Source organism: Bos indicus x Bos taurus, chromosome 4 (assembly GCF_003369695.1).
Source record: "Bos indicus x Bos taurus breed Angus x Brahman F1 hybrid chromosome 4, Bos_hybrid_MaternalHap_v2.0, whole genome shotgun sequence".
Taxonomy (NCBI): Eukaryota; Metazoa; Chordata; class Mammalia; order Artiodactyla; family Bovidae; genus Bos; species Bos indicus x Bos taurus.
In genome coordinates, this window is record NC_040079.1 from 69,648,237 (window position 1) to 69,672,927 (window position 24,691).

Genomic DNA, 24,691 nt, shown 5'->3' on the forward strand with positions numbered 1-24,691 from the left:
GGTGAGAAACAGCATGACAACAGTGATATCAAATTTAGTTCTGCTTACAATAATGGGCAACACCACATTTCTAGGTCTTTCCCTGAGACGGTAGTCATGGTGCTCTCTTTGGGGCACTGGCTCCAAGGGGACCCACAGCCAAAAGAAGGTGCCAGGGTTCCTTCTCTTTCAAAGTCACCAGATTCAGACTCATTGGTTTGAGATGTTCCTATGGCAACAGTGTGACTGACACCCAGCATGACTTGGACTTGTGTGTGTTCAGATCTGTAGTAGTGCCTCACAAGCACTGCCTCCTGCTCCTCACATTAACCCCATGAGAACTGCACCAACACCAGAGGGGCACTGGGTGGAGGGCGCAGCATGAAGACTCTGAGCCCCGAGGGCCTGGATTTGAACCCTGGGTCTGTATTGTATCTGCGTGACCTCAGGTAGCGATTTGAACTCTCAGTGTCATCATTTCCACATCTGTGTAACAGAGTTACAGTTATGTCTCCTGGAACATGAGGAGTAGATACGTTGGTGATGCTTGGACCATGCAAGCCCTCAGCAACATTAGCATCTACTGTCTGTAGCTCTACTGTAAAGTCGGTAGATTCTACACATATACCGAACTACCAAGAATCATCTGTAATCTCATATCCCTCTGGACAAGCTGGACTCATCTTGACTCAACTGGACTCAGTTTTAACAATTCACCAGGAATCCCATTTATTGTCTAAGAGCCCTTGGAGGAAGGTACAGTTAAAGTCGATAGTTTACAGATTAGAGAGATTGAGTATTCTGCTCATGATCACTCTTTTGTAAGTAACAGTCATTTAGAGCCAGGTCTCTAAGATCTCAGAGCCCATATTTTGTTTCCTAGGATCCTGTGGCTTTCCCTTGACTCATTTGCTACTGGGAAAAACAAAACAAACCCCAACAAAACAGAACATGCCTTGCTTCTTTGCTAACGGCCTCCTCCAAAGAGTCTGTGAGAATTTTCTTAAGGACTTGCAGGTGCGTCTGCCTTCTCCTCACGTATATTCTCTGGAATCACCATAGCTGCTCCCTCTGTTATCAACACTATGGAAACTCTGCCTGACTCTGTGAGTGTGAGTCTTAGTAACTGCTCTTTCAGGAGTATAATGAACTGGACTGAGAGTCTCAGACCGAGCAAGACAGTGGATGGTAGTCTGAACATCCTGTCACCCCAGCTCCTGCCCTAGACTCAGCAGACGCCAGATCCTCAGAATCCATGTGGAAGCCTCTTAGGTGCCCAGGTGCATTTCTGAGGTGGCAGGAAGGCATACATCAGTTTGGTCCAGTCCTTTTCCACTATAGCACAGCTACCATGTGGTATAGGGGAACACTGGACCAGAGGTCCACCATGCTCCTCAAGAGTTAGAACCTTCACTTCCTGGTCTGTTCTAACCAACTGTGTCGTGTCTCCTTGACCACATCATGTTCCTAGGTTTACCCATATTTAGAATCAGGTGTTCAAATTAAGTCATTTCAGATTTCTATGGCAATTTACAAATTCAGTGATTAGTAACCCAATGAAGTAATAACAGCAAAGGCTTTCTGCTTTTTGTCTTAGCATCTGTTAACTTATTGAACTCTCAGAAGACATATGCAATGATCTCTGTTTTAGAAATGAGGAAACTGAGGCAGAGAGGAGCTAAGGAGGGTTCCCAGAGTTAGACCCTCCTTGTCTCCTCTCTGCCTCAGCTTTCTCATCTATAGAACAGAGTCTAGAGAATCCCCTGGACAGAGGAGCCTGATGGGCTACAGTCTTTGCAACGGGAGTTGCAAAGAGTCAGACACGACTAAAGTGACTTAGCACACATGCACGCACGTGCACACACACACACACACACACACACACACACACACCAGAGTTAAACAGCTAATAAGAAAGAGACTTAGGATTTGAACCCAAGCAGCCTGGTTACTGGAACTCTGCTCCTAACTTTTACATTAGTTGCTGCTAGAATAGATGTTTACTTTTACTTTCAATTGGAGGTTCATATTTGCAGGACAGAAATAGAGACACAGAAGTAGAGAACAAACATATGGATACCAAGGGGGAAAGGAAGGTGGGATGGATTAGGAGATCGCAATTGCCAGACACGTACTATTGATACTATGTATAAGATAGATGACTAATGGGAACTTATTGTATGGCTCTGGGGACTCTACTCAGTGCTCTGTGGTGACCTAAATGGGAACGAAATTCAAAAAGAAGGGATATATGAAAATGTAAAGCTTACTCACTTTGCTATACAACAGAAACTAACACAACATTGTAAAGCAACTATATTCCAATAAAAACTAGAAAGATAATAAATCCACTTATCAAAAAAAAAAAAAAAAAAAACGGAAAATTTCCTTCCTCATTAGGCTAAGAGCAGGTGAAGAGAATTGCCTTTTATCTGTTTCTTCTCCTTGTGCCTAGGCTGGGTGTGCAATTAGAGGGTCATAGGTCAACCCATCCCCAAATTTTTCATGCTGGAAAGGCTTTTATACACTGAATTTCCATCTGGTAATAGGACCTCTGTGGCTAAAGTCCATGACACTTGGTTGGATAAAGTAAATATCTCAAGAGCAGTCTGCATCTGCAGGTGTGCAATGGAAAAGTGAGGCAAGGATGAGTACAGTTCCACATGAAAACCCTCATATCTCAATAGTCTTTACAGAATTGGAGCACTTTATACACTTCTCAAGAGTAAAAGAGGAAACTCCAAGGCAATAATTCTCAAAGTCTTTCCCACTATGAATTCTCTCTACTATTTTGGAATGCTTTCCCTCATAGACTTCAGTTTTTGAAAGCTTGTTGTCAATCAAGCGGGTCACAATTAAGTAATACAGGATTTCCCACTTTATTCAAAGCCTTATATAATAGTCAATTAGAAATTGAGTAAAAAGAGATAACTAGAGATACTACCGGAGAAGGCAATGGCACCCCACTCCAGTACTCTTGCCTGGAAAATCTCATGGACGGAGGAGCCTGGTAGGCTGCAGTCCATGGGGTCGCTAGAGTTGGACACGACTGAGTGACTTCACTTTCACTTTTCACTTTCATGCACTGGAGAAGGAAATGGCAACCCAATCCAGTGTTCTTGCCTGGAGAATCCCAAGGATGGGGAAGCCTGGTGGGCTGCCATCTATGGGGTTGCACAGAGTCAGACACGACTGAAGCGACTTAGCAGCAGCAGCAGCAGAGATACTACACCAAGCTGGTAAAACTCAGCTGACAAGCTAGAAATTCAGTTATTTCTATTAGTCGTGAGAACGAATCTGGGTAAATGCATGGTCCCTGTAATGTGCTCTTGGTTCCTGTAATGTGCTCTTAGGCTACTTCCTGTATGTTTGCTTTCTTTAGTTTTCTTTGAATTACAGGAAGTACCTACCACTTAGTGAGCATCAGTTCTGCTGGGCAGTTTGCTTGCTTCATGTCTGATGTTTTCACTAAAATACAGATCAGGTATGACTCATTTCGCTGATGAGAACACCAGGTCCCAGAGAAACAAGAAATGTACTCCAAGTTAACATGGAGCAGTGCCAGAGTCCACATGGGCCATGTCTGCCTGACCTAAGTCCTGCTGCTTTATCCATTATAATAGCTGGTATCTTTGGGGGAACCTATGGTATGTGAATTATAACTCAAAATAAATGGAAGGAAGGAAAGACAGAGAAAAGGAAGGAAGAGAAGGAAGAACCACTGAGATCCAGACTTCATCACAGGCCAGGCATCAGACTTTAAAAAATTTTCTTTCAGTAATTTGAATGTGCAGCTGGCTGAGGCAGTAAGTGGTTGAAACAGTTCCAACGTTGCCAGCTCAGATCTCAGGCAGCAAGGAACCATCATAGGGCTCATTATAGTGTAGAACTTGCTTCTCTGGAAAGTGTTCTGACCACTGACACATCAATTTCCTAAGGAAATAAAATATATGTACTAAGATCTAGGTGCCAAGATGTTGGTTCACTATAGCACCATTTACAGAAATCCAAATTAATCCAAATGCCCAGTTAGAAACTAAAAAATAAAGGATATCATATGACAGACTACTATGCATCTTCCCCGAAAATGTAAGTTATTTAAAGACAAGGAAAATTAAGAAGTGTACTTGAAAACTATTATGCCTAGGAAACCCCAGTTAAATCATTAGATTATAGCATCTCATGAATCAAAATCAACAAACACTAAAAACTGCATTAAGATATCTTGCTTCAACCACTGTTATGTACCTCTCTACCTCTTATAGGTTACACTTCCACTTCCTCTCCATCATTCTAGCTTTTATTTATTTAGCAAATTCAAATGAACATACAAATAGTAAATAAATAAAACACAAATGTATATGCATGAATACATACTCTAATTTCCTGCTTCATACACAAAGGTAGTAAACAATATACATTATTCTGCACTTCTTTGCGTTTACACAGCATAGGGTTCTTTTATGTCAGTCTCTAGGGATACATAGAAAGCTGTGTGATATTTCACTGGTGAATATACAATACTTTACAAAATGCCCCCGTGATATATTATTGGCTTTTTTCCACTCTTTCGCTATTACAAAAAATGTTGAAATTATAACAGTGTTTTGTGTTATTTTGACTATGTATATTGGGTCATTTTGACAGCAGTGGCCAACTTTCCCAAGATGGTTGCTGTTATTCAGTTGCTCATTTGTGTCCAACTCTTTGCAACCCCATGAACTGCAGCACCCCAAGCCCATCACTATATCCCTGAGCTTGTCAAACTCATGTCTATTGAGTCAGTGATGCCATCTCATCCTCTGTCGCCCGCTTCACCTCTTGCCCTTAATCTTTCCTGGCATCAGGGTTTTTTCCACTGGGTCAGTTCTTTGCATCAGGTGGCCAAAGTATTGGAGTTTCAGCTTCAACATCAGTCCTTCCAATGAATATTCAGGGTTGATTTCCTTTAGGATTGCCTGTGATGGACACAGCACCAACCCGTACCTATACCATAAGGTAGGTTAATGCCAGGAGTGTGATGTCATAGGACAGGATTTTGCTGATTTGTCAGGTGAAAAATAATATTTCATTTATCTCACTGTGGTTTTAATTTGCTTTTCTCTTCCTGTGAGTGAGGATAAGCATCTCTTCATATATTTAAAGTCAATTCAGATTTCCTTTCCTCTGCAGTATTTATTCATGTCCTTTGATCACTTTTTCTATTGAGTAATAATAGTAACACATATTATAACCATCCTCATTTATTCAAGTGTCTATTTCTATAGATACAGACAAAACAAAAAGTTCACTGCATGGCACGTGGGTGAAAAAAATACGTGATTCGAAAATCCTTTTTGTGTATTAGAAAAAACATTGTCTCCTTTAAAATTGGGAAGGTGTTTTTTGTTTGTTTGCTTACAATCTGCTTTAGCTTCCGTGAAACCAGTTCTTTTGAAAACCAAATAGAAGTTCAGATCTCAAAACAAAAGAAGAGCAACCAGATACAAGAAAGAAGAAATCTAATTTAGTCTTCTTGGTTCTGAAGAATGTGATCAGGCATCCTTAGCCCAAATACCTGGCCATCCTCTTAGCAATCTGAAACTATTTCTGCATTGGGAGAGCATAGAAGGCAAGATGGAAAAACTGCAAATCACCCAAAGTTTTGTGTAGCTGATTTCCCTGCCGGGGCCCCAAGGACAGTGCTGGGTAGTTTCCAACTTCTCAGCAACTTCCTGCCTCTCTCGCCCTGGGCAGCCCTGGCCTGGGAGGTGCAGAAAAGGGAGGGCAGTGGGGGTGGGGAGACAACCTGAGTGGCAGCAGGAGGGTGCTGGTACGGTTGGTGGGGTTTCACCCACTCAGGTTTCAATTTTGTTCACGTGCTCTGTCAAGTGTGGTTGATTCGTGGAAAACGCTCAAAGTCAAACTGGCCTTGACTGGTTGGATCTTTGCAAAGTGTAGCTGGGGTGTCACAAAAAAATAACAGTTAAACCACAACCAACTTTGCTCACTTTCAAAGGGTCACAGCTAATGGAATAAAAGGTCCTTCTGCACAGTCTTGCGATTGTTATCACACATACTCTGGGCTGGGGGTTCAGGTTCCCCACTTTTATAGACAGAATTCATCCAATGAGCTCCTCTCAGGATGTCCAAATGCTGCACCTCAAGACCCTGAAGGAAAGGGCAGACAGGACTCCTTGGAACACAGGACTCCTTCCACCAACCACCTGTGCTCTTCCATGATCTGTGAGGCTGATATGTCTTGGTTTTATTTTCTCAGTGTAGACCCGGTGACAATGAGACCCAATCCCCGAACCCAGTGACATAGAAAGACTGCAGATGTGCTTTCTCCCTCACGAGAAACGAGATACAGAAGGCCCTGGGGTCACCTAGCTCTGCAACTGAGTATCATATATACTAGTCACCCAAGCCCTCTACAGGGACAAAATAACTTGAGAGTCAATCTGAGCAAGGCTTTCCAGATGGTAAATCAGATGACAGTGTGAAAGGTGAATAGCAGAGGGCTGCTCAGCAACATGAGCATGAAGAGCAGGTGGCCCCCCTCCCCACCCAGCAGGTCCAAGCAGGGGTCCAGGCCCTGCACTCCATCCGTCCGGCTCCAGAGGGAAGCAGGGCTCTACGGCTGAGGTCACGGCTTCAGCTGTCACAGTCTGAACTTGCAGCACAGTCAAGTCACATCCTTCCTTCCTCTTGTCTTTTCTCTGAGAGCCAACATCTGGGGTCCCTGCCCTCCCAGGAGGACTGGCCACATCCTACTAGTCCACCCTGAGTGTAGGGGGAGAGCTCCTTCCTAGGTTAAAGTCACACACTGATGTCCGGCTCAGGCCCCGTTGTGATCGTGGTGTAGACGCGGGTCCACTCCTGGGACAGGACGTTCTCACTGTGATGACACCATTGAAGGCTGGAGGTTTTAGTCCACAGCCTGACCCTGGAGCTCCCCCTTTCTCCACATAAGGTGCTCCTTCTGGTGAGGCCCCAGGCTCCCAGGGAGCTCCAGCTGCACTTCTGTTCTTAAATGACATAATGAATAACGACAGGAAACTGATAGACATGCTGCTTCCCATGAAGCACTGTGTTGAATATTTCTTTTTAACAAAAACAGCTCACAATAGAATTGAGTTCATTTTGATTCAAGCTAACTAAACACAAGGGGAAATAATTTCATAGAAAGGGTTTAAAGAAGGGTATTCGGACTATTTTAGATCATTCTTCTAAGAGAAAGATTCTATCTCTGGTGAACTTCTACATGTATTCACAATCCCTCAGGTTCCCCTTTTGTAAGTCTAATACTTTAGGCCAAATACATAATGCAAACAGGAAAAATAAAACTAATCATTTTGATATGCTGGAGTTTATTACCTTTTAAAATTGTACAAACAGCGAATGTGCATGAGTTAAAAAACATAAGGGAAATGTAGGGAGTTAAAAAAGAAATACAAAAGAAATTCAAAACATGAGACAAAAAAATTCCATTCTGCAAATCAAAATAAAAAGATATTTTACATACTAAAAAAGTGTTATTCCAATATATTAAGAAGTCTTTTTGATTAGGAACATAGCACAAGACTTTCTGCAACTATTCATTGACAGGTCAGATCCCGTCTCACTGAACATAGGGTGGACCACGACATTTCTTACCAGCCACAGGCAGGTAACATAAATGGACGCGGGTATGGTACCATGTCTGTGAGGTATTACAATAAATAAATGCTTTACTAGCCGTTCAATAATGTCAGCAGTGGATGTCACCATTTCAACCTTCAATAGGGAGACCCCATCTCCAGTTCCTTTTTCTTTCTGGTGACTTTCAATGAAGGTTTTTCACACTTAGAAGAAGAGAGAACACAACAATATTTGAGATGCAGCGTAAAAAGGCAAAATGCTACACTTGAAAAACCACGGATGGGGCGACACAAGATCTTAAAGCCTTTTAGAAAAGGATCTACTATTCACATGCCCACGATTTTGTCGTATGTCTGAACACTGTTGTAGGAAAAGGGCCCGAAGCACAGTGGATACCACTGATGCAGGCCCTTCAATACCAGGACTCTGGCTGCCTCTGCCGGCATATCTGACTCTATGCCAACCGCCCACCTTCTATGAATCAGTGCACTACTTTTTCCTGCTTTAAAATTTTATTTCATTATTTTTTATTGAGATATAATTGATAAATAACATTTTAAGTTATATCACATAATGACTCTATATTTGTATATATTTTGAAATGGTCACCACAATAAGTCTACAGAAGTTAACATCCTTCACTATACATAGTTAACAGATTATTTTTTTATCAGATGAAGTTTTAAGGTCTATTCTTTTCCTTCTGTGGTTAAATAATTAAGCAGAAATACAGCTTTTACAACTGACTGTTTATTCGCTCATATTTGTGAGGTTGAAATGTTTCCTTTGATGATTTGAAGGGACTGAACAATGTGCCCTGACCTGGAGGCACGTGGAGCCCGACTGCTGTGACTGGACCACACCTGTCATCGCAGAAGCTCCAACACCCTCCAGAGACGACCGTCCTGTGCGGACCAGGGTGGATGCTGGTACAGACGGGGCGCCTGAGTCCTGGCCCTGCCCCTGCCAGCTGTGGGACCCTGGACCAGTCACTCACCCTCAGTCTTCCCTGCCAGTGGAGACAAGGGCAGTACTACCTCCCGGGACTGCTGCCCTTGCCGCCCTCAGAAGTTAGGGTTTGTCATTAAATCATGCCTGACATGGAGACACTCTGGCTACAATAAACAAAAATGAACCAAGTCACCCTTATTCAGAAATATGGGACTCTTACGTAGTTTTCATCCTCTGCCAATTTATACCTAGAAAATGTTCAGAGATTTTACATAATAAAATGTGCCTGACAAATTCACGTAATTAGGAGAAATATAACTATAATCACTCTCACATTTTCTGAATTTAACTTTGAATCTACTTGAAGGAAGGCTCCATATTTAACTACTTCGCTATTAACAGTTTCATTTTCAAAGACTTACTTTAACAAAAGTCTTACTCATAGTTCTAAAAGTGGTTTTTCACTGTCCTGCTTTTCTTCAGCTTCATTTTCAGATCCTAGATGGTAGAGAAGGGGAAGGAGAAAAAGTACCACATTCAATTACAGTAACAAATGATTTCTTTAACATTTAATATATGTGCATAGAATTTTAAATGAGGGCTACTGTGTTTAATCCACAAGAGATCTGAGTTAATGAAACTGTAAAATAGTTTTATGTTATATCTTATAGAAGGAAAACCTTTCAATATCATTCACACTAATCTGTCCAATGGATTTCATGTATGTTCTCCTAAAAATATTCACATAGACCAAGAACTATTATCCACTGCTCCTCCTTTTCTGCTTCTTTGCTGAAACGCTTACCTGGTTTTCAAGTGAAAATCTCTTTGGTATAAATAACTTCATATACGTATTTGAAAAATGGCTGTATTCAGTGAGTGAGAGAGGGAGTCTAAAGTATGGGGCAAGCTGAAAGTCACCACTGTGTGCTGTTTCAGCAACCATAGTTACAACCATTCTGAGTCAGTGTTGCATGCTGCTGCTGCTGCTGCTAAGTCACTTCAGTTGTGTCCGACTTTGTGTGACCCCAGAGACGGCAGCCCACCAGGCTCCCCCGTCCCTGGGATTCTCCAGGCAAGAACACTGGAGTGGGCTGCCATTTCCTTCTCCAATGCATGAAAGTGAAAAGTGAAAGTGAAGTTGCTCAGTCGTGTCTGACCCTCAGCGATTCCATGGACTGCAGCCTTCCAGGCTCCTCCGTCCATGGGATTTTCCAGGCAAGAGTACTGGAGTGGGGTGCCATTGCCTTCTCTTCTATTATTGTTTTTTTTAAGAACATACTTTATTTTTCAATTCTTATTTTTATTCATTTTTTGGCCACAACATGCAGGATGTGGGATCTTAGTTCCCCGACCAGGGACCGAATCCATGCCCTCTACATTGGAAGCATGGAGTCTTAACCACTGGATCAACAGGGAAGCCTCTACCTTCTAGTATTCTTGAATTTGACCCAGTCATTATTCTGGGATGATATCCTTAGGATATATCCTTGAGGAAATAACACTTTTTTCCATTATGAGACTTTCCCCCTAAAAATGAGAAGAAAAATCTAATGTCTGAGTGTAGAAAAATATTATATTATTATATTTCATGGAAATATAATTCTATAGTACATAACAACATGGGAAATGTATATGCAATAAAAGTAAAAGCAAATATATAACAAGAAATACAGTATAAGATCGTATTTGATAAAAACTTATAACTTTATATACTAGCATGAATCAGTAAGACTAGGAAAAAAAAAGACCAGGTGACTTATGTACATTTCTGGATATTCCAAAATTTCTACAGTAAACTTAAAGTGACTTTATAACTTTTTAAAAAGGATATAAATAATATAGACAGTATAGCCAACACACATTATGTAAATTACAAACACAAAGTAGAAAGAAACAAACTGTCAATACTAATGTTGCTGAATAGTCTGAAGGACAGTTATCTTCTACTTTTGTTCTTTTCACATTTTTATAGCAATTACACATTCCTCTCATACTTAGGGAAGGGAACTAAAGACGGTGGTGAGGAGACGAAGGGAGCAGGCTAGGATGTTACCTACTAACCTACAAGAGCAGCCTGCCTCACTGTCACTTTACTCTTACCACATAATACAGTTCAAAAAGGACACTTTCACCAGGAGGGAAATTGGGGGGCAGGATAAATCGGGAAAGTGGGACTGACACAGACACAATACTATACACAAAATAGATAACTTATAAGGACCTACTATATAGCACCCAGAACTCTACTCAATACTCTATAATGACCTATAAGGGAAAAGAATCTTTAAAAGAGTGGATATTACATATGTGTATAATTGATGCACTTTGCTATGCAACTGAAACTAACACCACATTGTAAATCAACTATATTCCAATGATTTTATTTTTTTTTAAAAAAGGGCACTTTTTGGAGAATGTCTGCCTGGATTATAGCCAAGAACGAATCTGGCACAGAAGAATGAACCCCCAAAGAAGCTTAAGAAAAGTCTGTGTCCCACACCTAAACCTCACAAATGTCATATCGTTCAGATTAGGTTTGTGGTAAAACAAATACATAAAGATACAGTGGCAGGAAGGCTTCACTTCCCAGCTTATTACACTGCCGGAAATCTTAGAGACTCCAGGGTGGTTTAACTGCCATCTCGCTTGCAAGGAGTCTAAGGAAGCTGATCACATGGAGTCTTCCTGTTTCCGGGCTCATTTTCCACCTGTGAGGGTAACGGCATTCAAGCCACAATAAACTGACATGCTTTAGAACTATTGGGAAGTCCTGCTGCTGCTGCTGCTGCTGCTGCTAAGTCGCCTCAGTCATGTTCGACTCTGTGCGACCCCATAAACAGCAGCCCATCAGGCTCCACCGTCCCTGGGATTCTCCAGGCAAGAACACTGGAGTGGGTTGCCATTTCCTTTTCCAATGTATGAAAGTGAAAAGTGAAAGTGAAGTCGCTCAGTCTTGTCCGACTCTTAGTGACCCCACGGACTGCAGCCTACCAGGCTCCTCTGTCCATGGGATTTTCCAGGCAAGAGTACTGGAGTGGGGTACCATTGCCTTCTCCGTTGGGAAGTCCTAAATAAAGTCAAATTTTTAAAACACAATAATACATATGCTTTCCCTAATCTCAAAGTGAAAGCTACTAAGGTGTTCTGGCTATTGTCAAAGAACGAGTTCAACCAGTCTTCTCCGAAAAGGAATTATAAAAACTAATGAACCAAACAGCAAATTCAGTGCTAGGGAGGCAACCTAAGGCTTGAAACTTTGTGAGAAGTGCTTGAAAAACTGCAGAACTGAGATAACAATATTGTTCCTCCACCTCCCATCACTCAGCTTCATGGTATGAAGGTTCTTCCACATATGGCAGGCTGTAAGGACTGGCAGCAGATTTACACATTTGAAGGAGCTCCTTTCATTTGAGGTGAGGAGTAATGCAGTGGTGCAACAGTTGTGTGTGAGCATAAGGCCCAGAGTCTTTGCTGGTTTGAGGTGATGGTCAAGGCTGCAGCGAGCATATGCTTGCCTGAAGCTGGGTACAAACTCAACGGAAACCCAAGAGAACCCGTGCTAGACCAGGCGACTTTGAGGCTGTAAAATGTGCAGAGGAGATGCAAAAATATTCAGCAAAAAGCACAAGCAGAAGAAGACTCGAAAAGACCTGAAATTCAAATGTGCTATCCAATACACACAAATGGCCATCTGCCCGAGGATGCAAGTCTTAACCAAGGTGACTGATCACAAAACCTGTCCAATCACTGGTTAGCACTATACTGTGTGGACACAAGGGCAACTCCTAAGAACTCGGGCTTAAAAATGAAAGAATTTATAACAACTGAGAAGACACATCTGCAGCCACACCACAGGCGACATAATTTCACAGGCAGCCCACCGGCTGCTGCTGCTGCTGCTAAGTTGCTTCAGTCGTGTCCGACTCTGTGTGACCCCATAGACAGCAGCCCACCAGGCTTCCTCGTCCCTGGGATTCTCCAGGCAAGAATACTGGAGTGGGTTGCCATTTCCTTCTCTACCACACCAGCATGGATGGTGCTAAACAAGTCTAGATGGAGGCACTGAAAATTTAATTTTGGCATCAAATTAAATTTTCAGTGCCTCCATCTAGACTTGTTTAGCACAGATGACAGGATGCAACTGAGTTATTCTTAAAGTCAACCATTCAATGATTCAGGATGTGACAAATTACCTTTTATCCAACATCACAACTGGTTCATTTAAATTATCTGAGCACATAAGAACTTCAACCTGACCATCTGAGAGAGAACTGGGCTTCCTCCTTCTTTCAACTTAATACATAGGCAAACAGGATACGGCTAAAGCAGCAAGGAAATCTGCAAAAAAACCACCTTATATCCTTTAAAATACATCCACTAAAATGTGCTAATTTTCCAAGGCTCTGTGACTCTAAAATTCAAGCCATTCCTTTACAAGGAAAAATGCTAACATTTAAATTTCTGGTGCCTCCAATTTCTTTCTTCCTCTCTTTATTTATTCCTTCAAAAGTTCTAAGTTTACTATGTACCAGGCACTCAACTTGGTACTAGAGAAAGACAGACAACAGGCAAGGCAGGCCCCAGCTGTACTCTTAATGACTAGGGGCCAATCAGCAGGGTACTAGGATAAAAAGCTTATAACTTCTGCTGCTGAAAACCATTTAATATTTGTCCACTGACCTAACAAGAAAGTTTTAGAGTAAAATCTTTTCTGGGCACATTAATTCCAAGAATAGTTTTTAATCTTAATTCTTTCCTAAATGGAACACAGACAATGAAAATACACAGTAAAGTAAGTAACCTTGAACACTCCTCTGCCCACTACTAATCTGGTCTTTGTCTTAAACAATGCAGCCACCCAGTGGAATGCTTACAGTGTTGTTTTTGTTTAGCTTTATAATTCTATGATGTGGTAATGCTTTCAAATGCCACTAGGGGGTGGTAAAAGTCAAAGGAGGAAGCCCATGGCTTGCTTGATGAAAAATGCCTGAGGAGGTATTCCTCACATTATTATCCTGCTGTTCTGAACTTCTGATTTAAAAAAAAAAGTACACATAGGTGCTGAGAAATTCTATTAGTCTCAGGAAAAAGGTACACAAAAAGATGAACTATAATGTAAACTTCAAAAAAAAAAAAAAAAGATTGAGTCCTCTGACATACAAAAATCTCAAGGAAATCATCCTTATAATGAGGTAATGAAAAGTTTAATACTCATCCTAGTGTCTGTTGACTGAGAAATAGCTTTTCTGCCCAATCATATCTTTATTTCATCTGACTCTATGATTTTGTTGTTGTTGTTTTTTAAGATTTACTTATTTTTTAGCTGGGCTGGGTCTTTGTTGCTACCGGCAGGCTTTACAGTTTGTTGCGGTACACGGGCTTCTCATCGCAGTGTCTGCTCTTGTTTCAGAGTGCAGGCTCTAGGTGCAAGGGCTTCAGTAGCTGCAATGCATGGGCTCAGCAGTTGCAGCTCCCGGGCTTTAGAGCTTAGTAGTTGTGGCACATGGGCTTAGTTGCTCTGTGGCATGTTGGATCTTCCTGGACCAGGGACCAAACCAGTGTCCCTTGCATTGAAAGGCAGATTCTTAATCACTGCACCACAAGGGAAGCCCTATGATTTTCTTTTATATTGCTTTTAAATTCAACACCAATAGTCCAGAGTATCAAGTTACTTCAAGTTCCCCTGACTCCCTATGTCACAATAAGATGTCTTTGATCTTCACATGGCTCTTTCTGCCTGGAGTTTGTTTTACTCTATTGTGTGTGTGTGTGTGTGTGTGTGTGTGTGCGTGTGTTTAAAATATTTACTATGTGTAGTGTGAGAATAAAATAATGTAGTCTCTAACTCAAGTTTACATCCTAATAACAGAAACAGGCCAAGTCACTGCCAAAGTCAGCACAGTCAACCCAGGATGACAGTGCTGTGGAAGGGATCTTACGAACATGAGGCAAAAGATGCCCTACCTACGACTGATGGGGTCAGGGGGCATGGTGGGGGTGGGGTTAGGAAGAAGGCTTCTCAACATCTGAGTGGACACTGGGACCACAGAGGTATGTCAAGGATAGAACAAGCAAGATGCACAATGGCTTGGGGGCTCTGATGTATTTTCAGAAATCTAAGACTGGCACACAGGAGCCTAATGAGAGGAGAGTGTGGACCATGGTGGGTAGACATACAGGTGCTTTCTGCCAGGCTTAGGATCCAATCACTTTCTTAATCTTTTATGTCACTGAAGGCTTTTAGGCAAGGGAATAATAACATGGTCAACTTAGCTAATATTGAAAAAAATATAAAATTTGCATATATTAGCTGTGATCATAGATGCTAGTCCTGGAGCTGGGGTTCAAGTCCAAGCTCCACTCTCTTACTCCTTGTGTAATATTGGACGAACTATCTCACCTCTCTGTGCCTCAACTTGCTGATCTCTAAAACAGGGATAATGAGACTTTAACCTTAGAGAGGTTATGAGGAACCCTTAGAACAATGCAGTCATTCTATCTAACATGGTATTATGGTGGCTGCTTAGGAGAAGGCAACTGAGGAGGAGGCTGTTGCAGAAACAGAAGTGATGACAATTTAAATGAAATCAAGGAGGTAGCAACAAAGAGGTTCAAAATGGCATGGTGAACGATGGGCTGGGAGCCATAGGAAAAGGCCGGAGTCCCCAGTGAGGCTCTGGTTTCTCACATGGGCAAAGGGGTGGGTGGTGCTCTCAGACATGGGGGATTCTGGAGGAAGGTCAATCAGGGGGTGACAGATAACACAGAGCATCAAGACTCTCCCCGTCCACATATCGGTGTGTAAGACCCTCTATCATATTTATTTTTGCATCTCTGCATCTCATTATGGGTTGCACATCAAGACCACGTCTCATTTATATTCACACCCTAAATGTCTGGTATGTTAAATGTTTGCTAAGCGTATTGAGAAGTACAGGGGGTTAGGTGAGGGGGAAAAGCTTTTGAATGATAGACAAAAACATAAATGATAAATCAAATTTTCTACCTGCTTCAGATTCAGGAGGAGAATAAAACTGACCATCAGAAAGACCCCCAGGAATCAGCGCCGCCCTCTCCGAGGCATCCTGAACTATCAAGAGTCCTGGAAGAGAAGAAATTCAGATGCTGGGAATGATGCCACTGTTCTGGTAGCTTTGTGGCCAGGTTAACCAAAATAAAAGTGTTATTATTACATTTTTAAAACTCTTAGTAGGAAAGAGTACTTTGAAAAATCTTTCAACCAAAAACTAAGTGTTAATAGAATCTTCCCATCTGGAAATACCTACTTTCCTATAGAAATCAACAACATCAAAACCAAAGCACAAAGCCAAACAAAAAAAAAGAACTCATGAGGTTGTACAAATGGCCTCTCTACATCTGGTTAGAGAAATGCCAGCATAAAAGCAAAAAAACACTAGCAGAGAGGCTGTCGACAATGCATTCTTTTGGCTGAAGCTGAGTTACACCGAGATAAAGCTGGAGGAAACACCAGACCAAACAGTAGGTGCCAGGTGTGCATGTAATATTGGTGACAGTGAAAATAAATGGTATTTTCAATGTTTTCACTAATTATGTGCTTTGCTTTATTAGCAACTTTAGTTTAATCACATAGGCATGCAAGCCTCAGTCACACGAACAGCTGAAGTACTTTCATTAAAGTTCAGTTTGATGTTTATATACAACTTAAACAATTTTTATTTTTTTACTTTTGGTCAGGCCTGGCAGCACAAGGGATCTTAGTTCCCTAACCAGGGTCTGAACCCACACTCCCTGTAGTGGAAGCCCAGAGTCCCAACCACTGAACTACCATGGAATTCTTTTTAACAAGTGGCTTCATTTAGCTTTACTTGTCCCTTTTCCACAATACAGTCTCATACAAGAAGAGAAAGCACAGGATAAAGATGGATCTTAGTCTGATTAATGTGTTTTAAAATCTATTCCTGAATGATAATTCTTTTCTCATCGATTTCATCTTTGTATTTGAACTTTTGAAAAATAAAATCACTTACAAGGTTATTTTTCCTTCTACTATATCTTGAGGTTATAATCATGTTTAACTTTCTGTAAGACACAATAAATTTTTTTTTTTTGCCTATTAGGTGGGGCAAATCCAGCCAGATGACTGAGAGAACATAAAAATAGCAAGTTTTACAACTGTCTGAGTCTCTGCTTTGAACTTTGATTATATGTGTCTGAGGGGACAGGTGGAATGTGTGTGCTTCCACTAAGGCCATCACGCAGAGAAGAATTCCCGTCTAAAGTTCAATCATTTGGATTTCCAGTGAACATGCTGTGATGCTCAAAGCCACACAAGGAATGATAACAACTTTAACAGGATTCATGACCACACATTGCCAGCTCTCACCCTCTACTCAGAGGAGGATGGAAAGCCTGAGACGGGTGAACATTTCTCTGGCTGGCTAACTTCCTCCTCTCCTTTCCATCTCCATCAGCAACCCATCAACAGTCCCCCTTCAGGCACTCAGTTATTCACATGGCAGCCCAAAGGCACCATCTGTGGGATGGACAGTGATAGGAGACTCTGGAGAATCAAGAACTTCTATGTAGAACTGCTACCTTGGCATGAAATGCTCCGCGACCTCTAGCTATTATCAATAGGGAGAAAAGGTCAACCTGTCTAAGGAGAAGGAGGCGTTGGCTACTGCTATTGCTGCTGGAATGTCTTTTTCACCAGTATTCACACTTCCTTCCAGGGAAGTCTGCCCTAACAGCTGGAGCAAGGGGCCACATCCTGTCCCTGTCCCTTCATCCAACTCTTCCCGCAGTGTCTCCTGCAGCCTGCAGGGTGGAGACCCCAGATCTGCCTGACTCCACCCACAGCTCCACGCAAAGCCAGATCTCAGAACCCTCCTACACTTTTGGTGGGAATGTAAATTGTCCCAGCCACGATGGAGAACAGTATGGAGTATAAAAACTAAAAATAAAGCTACCATGTGGTCCAGCAATCCCACTCCTGGGCATATATCTGGAGAACACCATAGTTCAAAAAGATACATGCACCCCAGTGTTCACTGCAGCACTATTTACAATAGCCAGGACATAGAAGCAACTAAATGTCCACTGACAGATGAATGAATAAAGAAGAATGGTACATATATACAATGAAATATTACTCAGCCTTAAAAGAAGTATGAAATAATGCCATTTGCTGCAACATGGCTGGACCCAGGGATCATCATACTAAGTGAAACAAGTTAGACCAAGATAAATATGATAATTACTTATACATGGAATCTAAAAATCGATACAAATGAACTCATTAACAAAACAGAAATGGACTCATAGGCTTAGAAAACAAATTTATGGTTACCAAAAGGGAAAGGTGGGAGAGGAAGGGATGAATTAGGAGGTAATCCCAATTACATATATACACTAATATATATAAGAGAAATCATCAACAAGGACCTACTGTAGAGCATAGGGAACTCTATTCAATACTCTGTAATATCCTGTATGGGAAAAGAATCTGGAAAGAAATAAATATATGTATATGAACAACTAAATCACTTTGTTATACATGTGAAACTAACAAACACTGTAAATCAACTATACTCCAGTGTAAAATAAAAATTAAAAAACAACAAAAAAAAAGCCAGAACTCTGCAGCCCCTCCCCCTACCTGGGGGGAGGTAAACTCAGGAGGTAAACTCGGAGAGAAACTTACTGTTTTCTTCTTCTGCCTCTTGTGGTAACACTTTGAAGTCCAGGAACCATGTCTCGATCCAGGCAAGGATGAAGGAAATGATGGGCAGCACATAGCCAAAAGCCCCTTGTGAGAAAAGCTGGAAGAACAGATGTGACCAGGAGAGACAAACAGTTACTATGAGCTCATTCTAGAGAACAAGACATCAGTACAGTCACGGCACAAAAAAGCGGAAAGCCATACCTTTGAGAGGATCACTTTTGCTAATAAAAAGGCACTGGTCACTGCTGTTGTCAACTGAAAGACACATAATCCAGCAACATTCAAATTAGATATGTGACACTGTAAAGGCATTGCTGTCATGCAGGAGAACCATCTGAGCCAGAAACAGGTAATGCTTGAAAAGGCCCTGGCACGCCTGGCTTCCTCCCATGTCACTTTTCCTCTGTCCCCTAAACCAGATGGGGGCAAAGAGGGCTTCCACATGGCACGGATGCCCTACATGGCAGCTTGAGGTTTCCCTTCACCCACAGGCTGGTATGTTGGGAAACTCAATTTTGTCCACTGGAGGGTACAACATGTAAAGATGCTATCTGCATAGAAGGGACCAGTGAAAGCGAGGCAGGGCTCCCCCAGGGCTCAGGAAGGCCAGAGATTATTCCCACAGGACCTGGACCTTGTGTCTTCATCCTCTAACTAATATATGCAGCAATAAGAAACCTAACCAACGTGAATGCCAACAGGAGTCTTGACTGACAAAATGGAGATCAAGAAATACCAGGTGTCATGCTTGGTTACTATTAACAAAGTTGCAGAGTCAGTTTTGTTAGCAAAACACAACATACACACACACACACACGCATGCACATATACACATTAATACATACACACACAGATACGCCAGCATTGGAAGAGGAGGCATCTTACATTATGATACTAATTAATTTTATGGGCTGACACTAAGTACTTTTCAGGAACCAGCTGACTCCTTCCAGCTGCCTGGTCCCCTCTCTGTAAACATTTTTAGAAACAAGAATCAACAACAATAAAATGGATGTGCTGGAAGTGACTCTTTGATAATTTCAAGCTAGAGATTAAAGAAGGTTTCTTAAAACTCAGTGCATAGTCAACTACTTTCTGAAACAAACACTGAGACAGATTTTCTGAAAGATACCAGTGCACATCATGGAAACTGAACAGAATGTCCCAAATTGGGATGGCTGGAGAAAATGGACAAGCAACAACCATCACAGCTGTTTGGGATCAGCAACAGCATACATTCAGGAAAGGGAGCTGAGTCTGACTGAAACTGATGGCCTCCATCCATGCAATGTGAGCTTGGGGTTCGATGGATGGTTTGACAGCAGCCCAGGGTTCTGTGGATGCTCAGAAGAGATGGTCCAGGCAGACAAGGCACATGGTGGATGCCCTCTTAGGACAGCACACAACTCTATGCCCAGCTGGACAAGCCCGTGCCAGGTCCACACAGACCAAGGTCCCACGCAGTTTAGTCCTGCCCAAGTCTTCCAGTCTGAGGAGCTTCCCCCATATACCTGCTTTGTTTAGAGCTCTCAACAAGGTGACTGTTCAGAGGTCCATGGAAATGGCGAAAATAATTCAGGCAGAATTGCTTATAATTCTTCTTTCAACCAATGAATATTTATTGAGAAGAGCTTGTGCCAAAGCTCTGGGCTGGATGCCAGGAAATGGAGGTGAGTAAAAGATGCCACTGCCTTCAAGAAATCTGAAGGCAGCAATAAAAGGGAACTTTTACCTTTAAGACTGGAGGGAGGCGGGTAACACAGGGAGGAAGGCAAGGATCAAAATCAGCAAAGACTAAATGGTGAAAAATCACCAAGAAGTTTCAACCCAAGAGGAAATGGTCCAAACTGCTTTGAGACAGAGGGACTGAACTCATTTCTCATTTGCAAAATGAGGTAGAGGGTGGGCTGGTGCTTGGACCACAATCACTGCTAGGCCCCTGAAATCCTCACTTGTCTCAGTTTCTATAGCAATAAAGATAGTTACTCATCACCTCTGGAGAGAAGCCCTGGAGAACGAAACCTACTGAGGTGTGAAGGACAGGGATTCAGGAGAAGCCAGGGGGATTCAACTCAGATGGAAGCCACACGTGCCCCCAGCTCAGCCCTCTTGTGAGCAGGCCTTGGCCACCAGCGCTGGAGGGGGGACCACTCACCAGGCATACTCACCGCTATGGCCCACCAATGGCGCAGTCTGCACACTGCATATGCAAGTATTAACACTTTAAATCGAAAAACTGCCAAAAGCTATATTAAAAAAAAAAAGACAAGCTTTCAGGAATATAGACAAAGGTATACATTAAGTTTTATGAAGAACCCACCAAAGTGTTTTCATTATTCTGATTTAGTTGAAAACTGTCACAAACGGGTACTGGTCTATAGACCAGTTTGGGATCTCTGCTCTAGAATTTGTGGAATATCGCGTAGCAGGGACTCGAATTAACTTCCCATTATCAACAAAAGTATAGTGAGGGGTTTCTTTTATCTTTCTATTTGAGTCCAATAGATTCTGATATCATTTTAAGGTTGGAGATAATGTTTTGAAAGTCGACTCCAAGCACCCTTCCACTCACTTTTGATACTGGATTGTTAGTGAAGTCCTCTGGAAAGCTCTGAGTTACTGGGGTGTTGCTAGAGTTCTGCAATCCCAGGAGCTGCCCTCTGATTGTTCATCATGGTTAGGGACTTTTGTGAAACGCTTTATGTGTATCACTGTCCCACATAATCCCCAACCCCAGCAATTCCATGAGTCAGCAACTATTATGATGGATACAGAAACTGTCCAAGGCCACACAGTCTTAGGAGGAAGCCAGGATTGAACCCAGGTAGCCTGATTTCAAAGACCAGGCTCCTAGCCACTATTCCAATTGTCTTAGTAATTCTCATTTACTAAGGAATAAACATAGAATAAAATTGTACCTATTTTACTTGAAAAATATGCTTATTCTGAGTAGTAAGAAGTCAGGTAGGTGGCTCTTGAGTAATGCCTCAGGGTAGGGGTCTGCCAACTGTTCCTTACTAATCAAAACTGCTGAAGGGCTGGAAGCTGACAACTTCATTGCTATCAATGACTGTGTGACCTCACTCAAGACCCTTTCATGTAAATGAAGTTTGCAGCTATATTTGTTTTAATTTGCAGCTTTCATTAAAAATGGGTTTACCAGTAATATGCTCATCATTTAGTTTATTTATCCTACTCCTATCTCTGCATTCTGGACTTGGCAAAAGCATAAATCTTTATTCCTTTATCTCAGTCTCCCAGATCCCAGGGTTTCCTGGAGGCTGTGTCCATTTCCAAGGCCAGGCGTGACAGTCTTTCCAAGCTGAGCTAATAGGTCCCACCTAATTGTCCAATATCATTAACTCTCTAAGTAGAGTTCAGACAACCCTTGGAGATCTGGCCAGAGGATTAACTTGGTTTCCTAAGAATTCCTGGCTCAGACTACTTAAGACAAATTCATCAGAGGAAATAAAAGGAAAGAGAGAAGTCAATTTTGTTATTAAATGTCAATAGCTTTACAGAAAAAAATTATCAAGAGATTTAGGATCTAACATGCTCTGCCACAAGTTCAGTGATGTGGGGTAGGTCAAGACACTGACCCATGAGACTCAATGTCTTCCTCTGGAAAATCAGATTAAATTATATCAGTGGTTTTCCAAATACTCTGTGGCAGCCAAACACTTTTTCAAAATAATCTTACTGGAACACTAACATACTGTACAGATGAAAAGGGAATCTACTCAGATTGCAAGGGGGTGATGACAAGGAACCTGGATCTCTATTTACTGAGAATCCCATCTCTTTCCTGCTACACACTTCAGCAGGGTAACTCAGAAAAACAAAACAAAGCTAGACTTTTTAGAGCAGTTCAAAAGCCACTAGAAAATATAACCATTAATATTCTCAACCAAAACTAATGATGATGATAACAATGATTGGAGGTAAATCTCTGAGCTTCTGAGACACCTTTCACTGGGCTAAGTGTTTTCTGGGTATTATTTTATTTATGTTTCAGAACTGTGATGATTTCATTTCACATAGGAGCAAACTAAAGTTTAGACTTAATATATACAAAGATATACAATTAGTGACTGTGAATAAAACCCAGGTTTTGCTGACTGTAAGGGTCTTAATCATTGTGCACACAGCTTCTCAGGATAGTGAATAAAGTAGTTAAAGTGAATTTGGGGGAATTTTTAATGAATCTTAGTTGCCTATACTGTGTAACACAATGCTGAGACCTGACTTATTCACACTATCACCTATAAAAAGATACCATGGAGATCTATTAAACCCATTCAAAGTCACAGTGTATCCTAGAAAGATACTGCAAATATTCCTTTGAATAAAATGAACACCTCATCTACAGATAACTGCATCTATACAATTTTACAACTGACTAATGTTGCCCAAGATTGTCAATATATCAGTTTTCTCAAAAACTCCTATTATGGAAAAATGAAACAGAATTATTATTAAAAAATACTCTCAGAAATCTACCACAAGACAGAAAAGGAATGGAATTTTCACTGTGCTATTATATAAACAGGTAAATTTTCCTTTTTAGCACCTGCTGATGGCTTCTATCTCAGCTACTTTTGAAAGAATAAAGGAAAATCTGAAAAGCTTCTTCTTCTGTGCTCCCTTATTTTTCATTAATCTTTTCTTTCCTTGAAATGACCAGAGAGAGCACTGAATGGTCCAGGCATAAAGGTAAAGGAAAGATAATGTTTAAAAGAGGAAAAAAGAATTGCATAGAAAGGTCTACTGAGAGGAAATTTGCCTTTTGGTTAGTTTCATCATGTCCGAAATATACAACAGAGAATATACAACAGAATACTTACAAATATATCAAAATAAGAAGAGTAGTAGTCATACTGCACCACCTCTTTCTCTAACGTGTTCTCAATACCTCCATTCACCTGGGACGGACAGGAAGAGATGAAAATGAGAGTGTTATGTGCGAATATAAAACAGGAGAACATACAAGTAAGGTTTTACAAACACTTTTCTATCTTCTTCAGAAGACAGAGAACAACAACCAGAAATTTTAAAACATGTAAGAACCCTCATATTTCAAACAGAAAAATGGTGAAGGGCATTTCCCACTTCAATTCTGAATTCAACAAATAGATAATGGTGAACAATGCTTTGTTATAGCTTATATTTTGGCACAATAAAATGTTAAACATGATTTTTTTCTCTTATAAGGGAATGTCTTCAATCATACAAACGTATTTTTATGGAAGACAATTAACATTTATCCAGGGTTCCCCTCACTTTCTGATCACTCTTCACTATTTTAAGTCTTGGAAGGCCAAGCTGTCCCTTAATCACTTAGCAAACATCCATGACAACAGTTATCATGACACAGAACAGAAATGTAAAAAATATCCCTGGTTGCTCCTATTTGCTCCTAGCATCTTAAAATTCTGCACTCTTGAATAGATAACAGAATGAAGGCTAAGCTAGACCTACAATCATATGACAGTTATAGCAGATGATGTAAAGTAAACATATTATGATAAATTTTCTGTCCTCTCCCAATTCTATCAAGATGAATTTTAAATAATCAAGTTTAAAATTCTGCATATCAAACTACAAAGAATACTACTTTTTTTAAAGTAGTATTCTTTAAAAAAAAAAAAAAAACCACAAAGGAACATATGTCTGATAGCTAGGAAAGGGCCTAAGCAGACCCTCTATAACTGTGAGGACCCATGAATTAGCTGATAATAGGGAACATGATGTACAATAGCAAATTCAAGTTTCCAATCTGTAGTACAGACACTGTTGGTCTTGACAAACCAGTGCAGTTGTCTGAGGACAAATTAGAGGACAATTAACCAGAGATCTGGGTAAAAGAAAAAAGGGGAAAAAGTCAGTAAGGAATACCTTTGTACGATTTACTAGTGTGTGTGTGTGTGTGTGTGTGTGTGAAAGTTGCTCAGTTGTGTCCGACTCTGCAACCCCATAGACTGTAGCCCACCAGGCTCCTCTGTCCATAGGGATTCTCCAGGCAAGAATACTGGAGTGGGTTGCCAAGCTCTCCTCCAAGGAATCTTCCCAACCCAAGGATCGAACCCAGGTCTCCTGCATTGCAGGTAGATTCTTTACCATCTGAGCCAACAGTGAAGCCCAAGAATACTGGAGTGGGTAGCCTATCCCTTCTCCAGCAGATCTTCTCAACCCAGGAATTGAACAGGGGTCTCCTGCACTGCAGGTGATTTCTTTACCAGCTGAGCTACCAGGGATTTACTACGATTTACTAATCGGTCGTATTAGACTAAAAGTTGACACAAGCAAAGAATCCTCTTGGCTTAGATACCTTTTCAAGTACAGTTGACCCTTGAGCAACAGGGATTTGAACTGTATGGGTCCACTTACAGGTGGCTATTTTTCAACTTTAAATATTATAGCCCTACATAG

General features: G+C 41.3%; 1 protein-coding gene across 1 annotated transcript in view; it reads right to left on the minus strand.

Annotated features, from left to right (window-relative positions):
- Positions 1–4,337: 4,337 nt before the first annotated feature.
- The window catches only part of STARD3NL (STARD3 N-terminal like), a 64,300-nt gene continuing 43,946 nt past the window's right edge, over positions 4,338–24,691 (minus strand). The window contains exons 3-9 of the mRNA XM_027539617.1: positions 23,107–23,184; positions 20,431–20,508; positions 18,464–18,517; positions 18,242–18,359; positions 15,563–15,658; positions 8,976–9,051; positions 4,338–7,805 (exon numbers count right to left, since the gene is read on the minus strand). Of these exons, the coding sequence (XP_027395418.1) occupies positions 8,993–9,051; positions 15,563–15,658; positions 18,242–18,359; positions 18,464–18,517; positions 20,431–20,508; positions 23,107–23,184 (483 nt within the window). The 3' untranslated portion in view covers positions 4,338–7,805; positions 8,976–8,992. The remainder of the gene's footprint in view (positions 7,806–8,975; positions 9,052–15,562; positions 15,659–18,241; positions 18,360–18,463; positions 18,518–20,430; positions 20,509–23,106; positions 23,185–24,691) is intronic.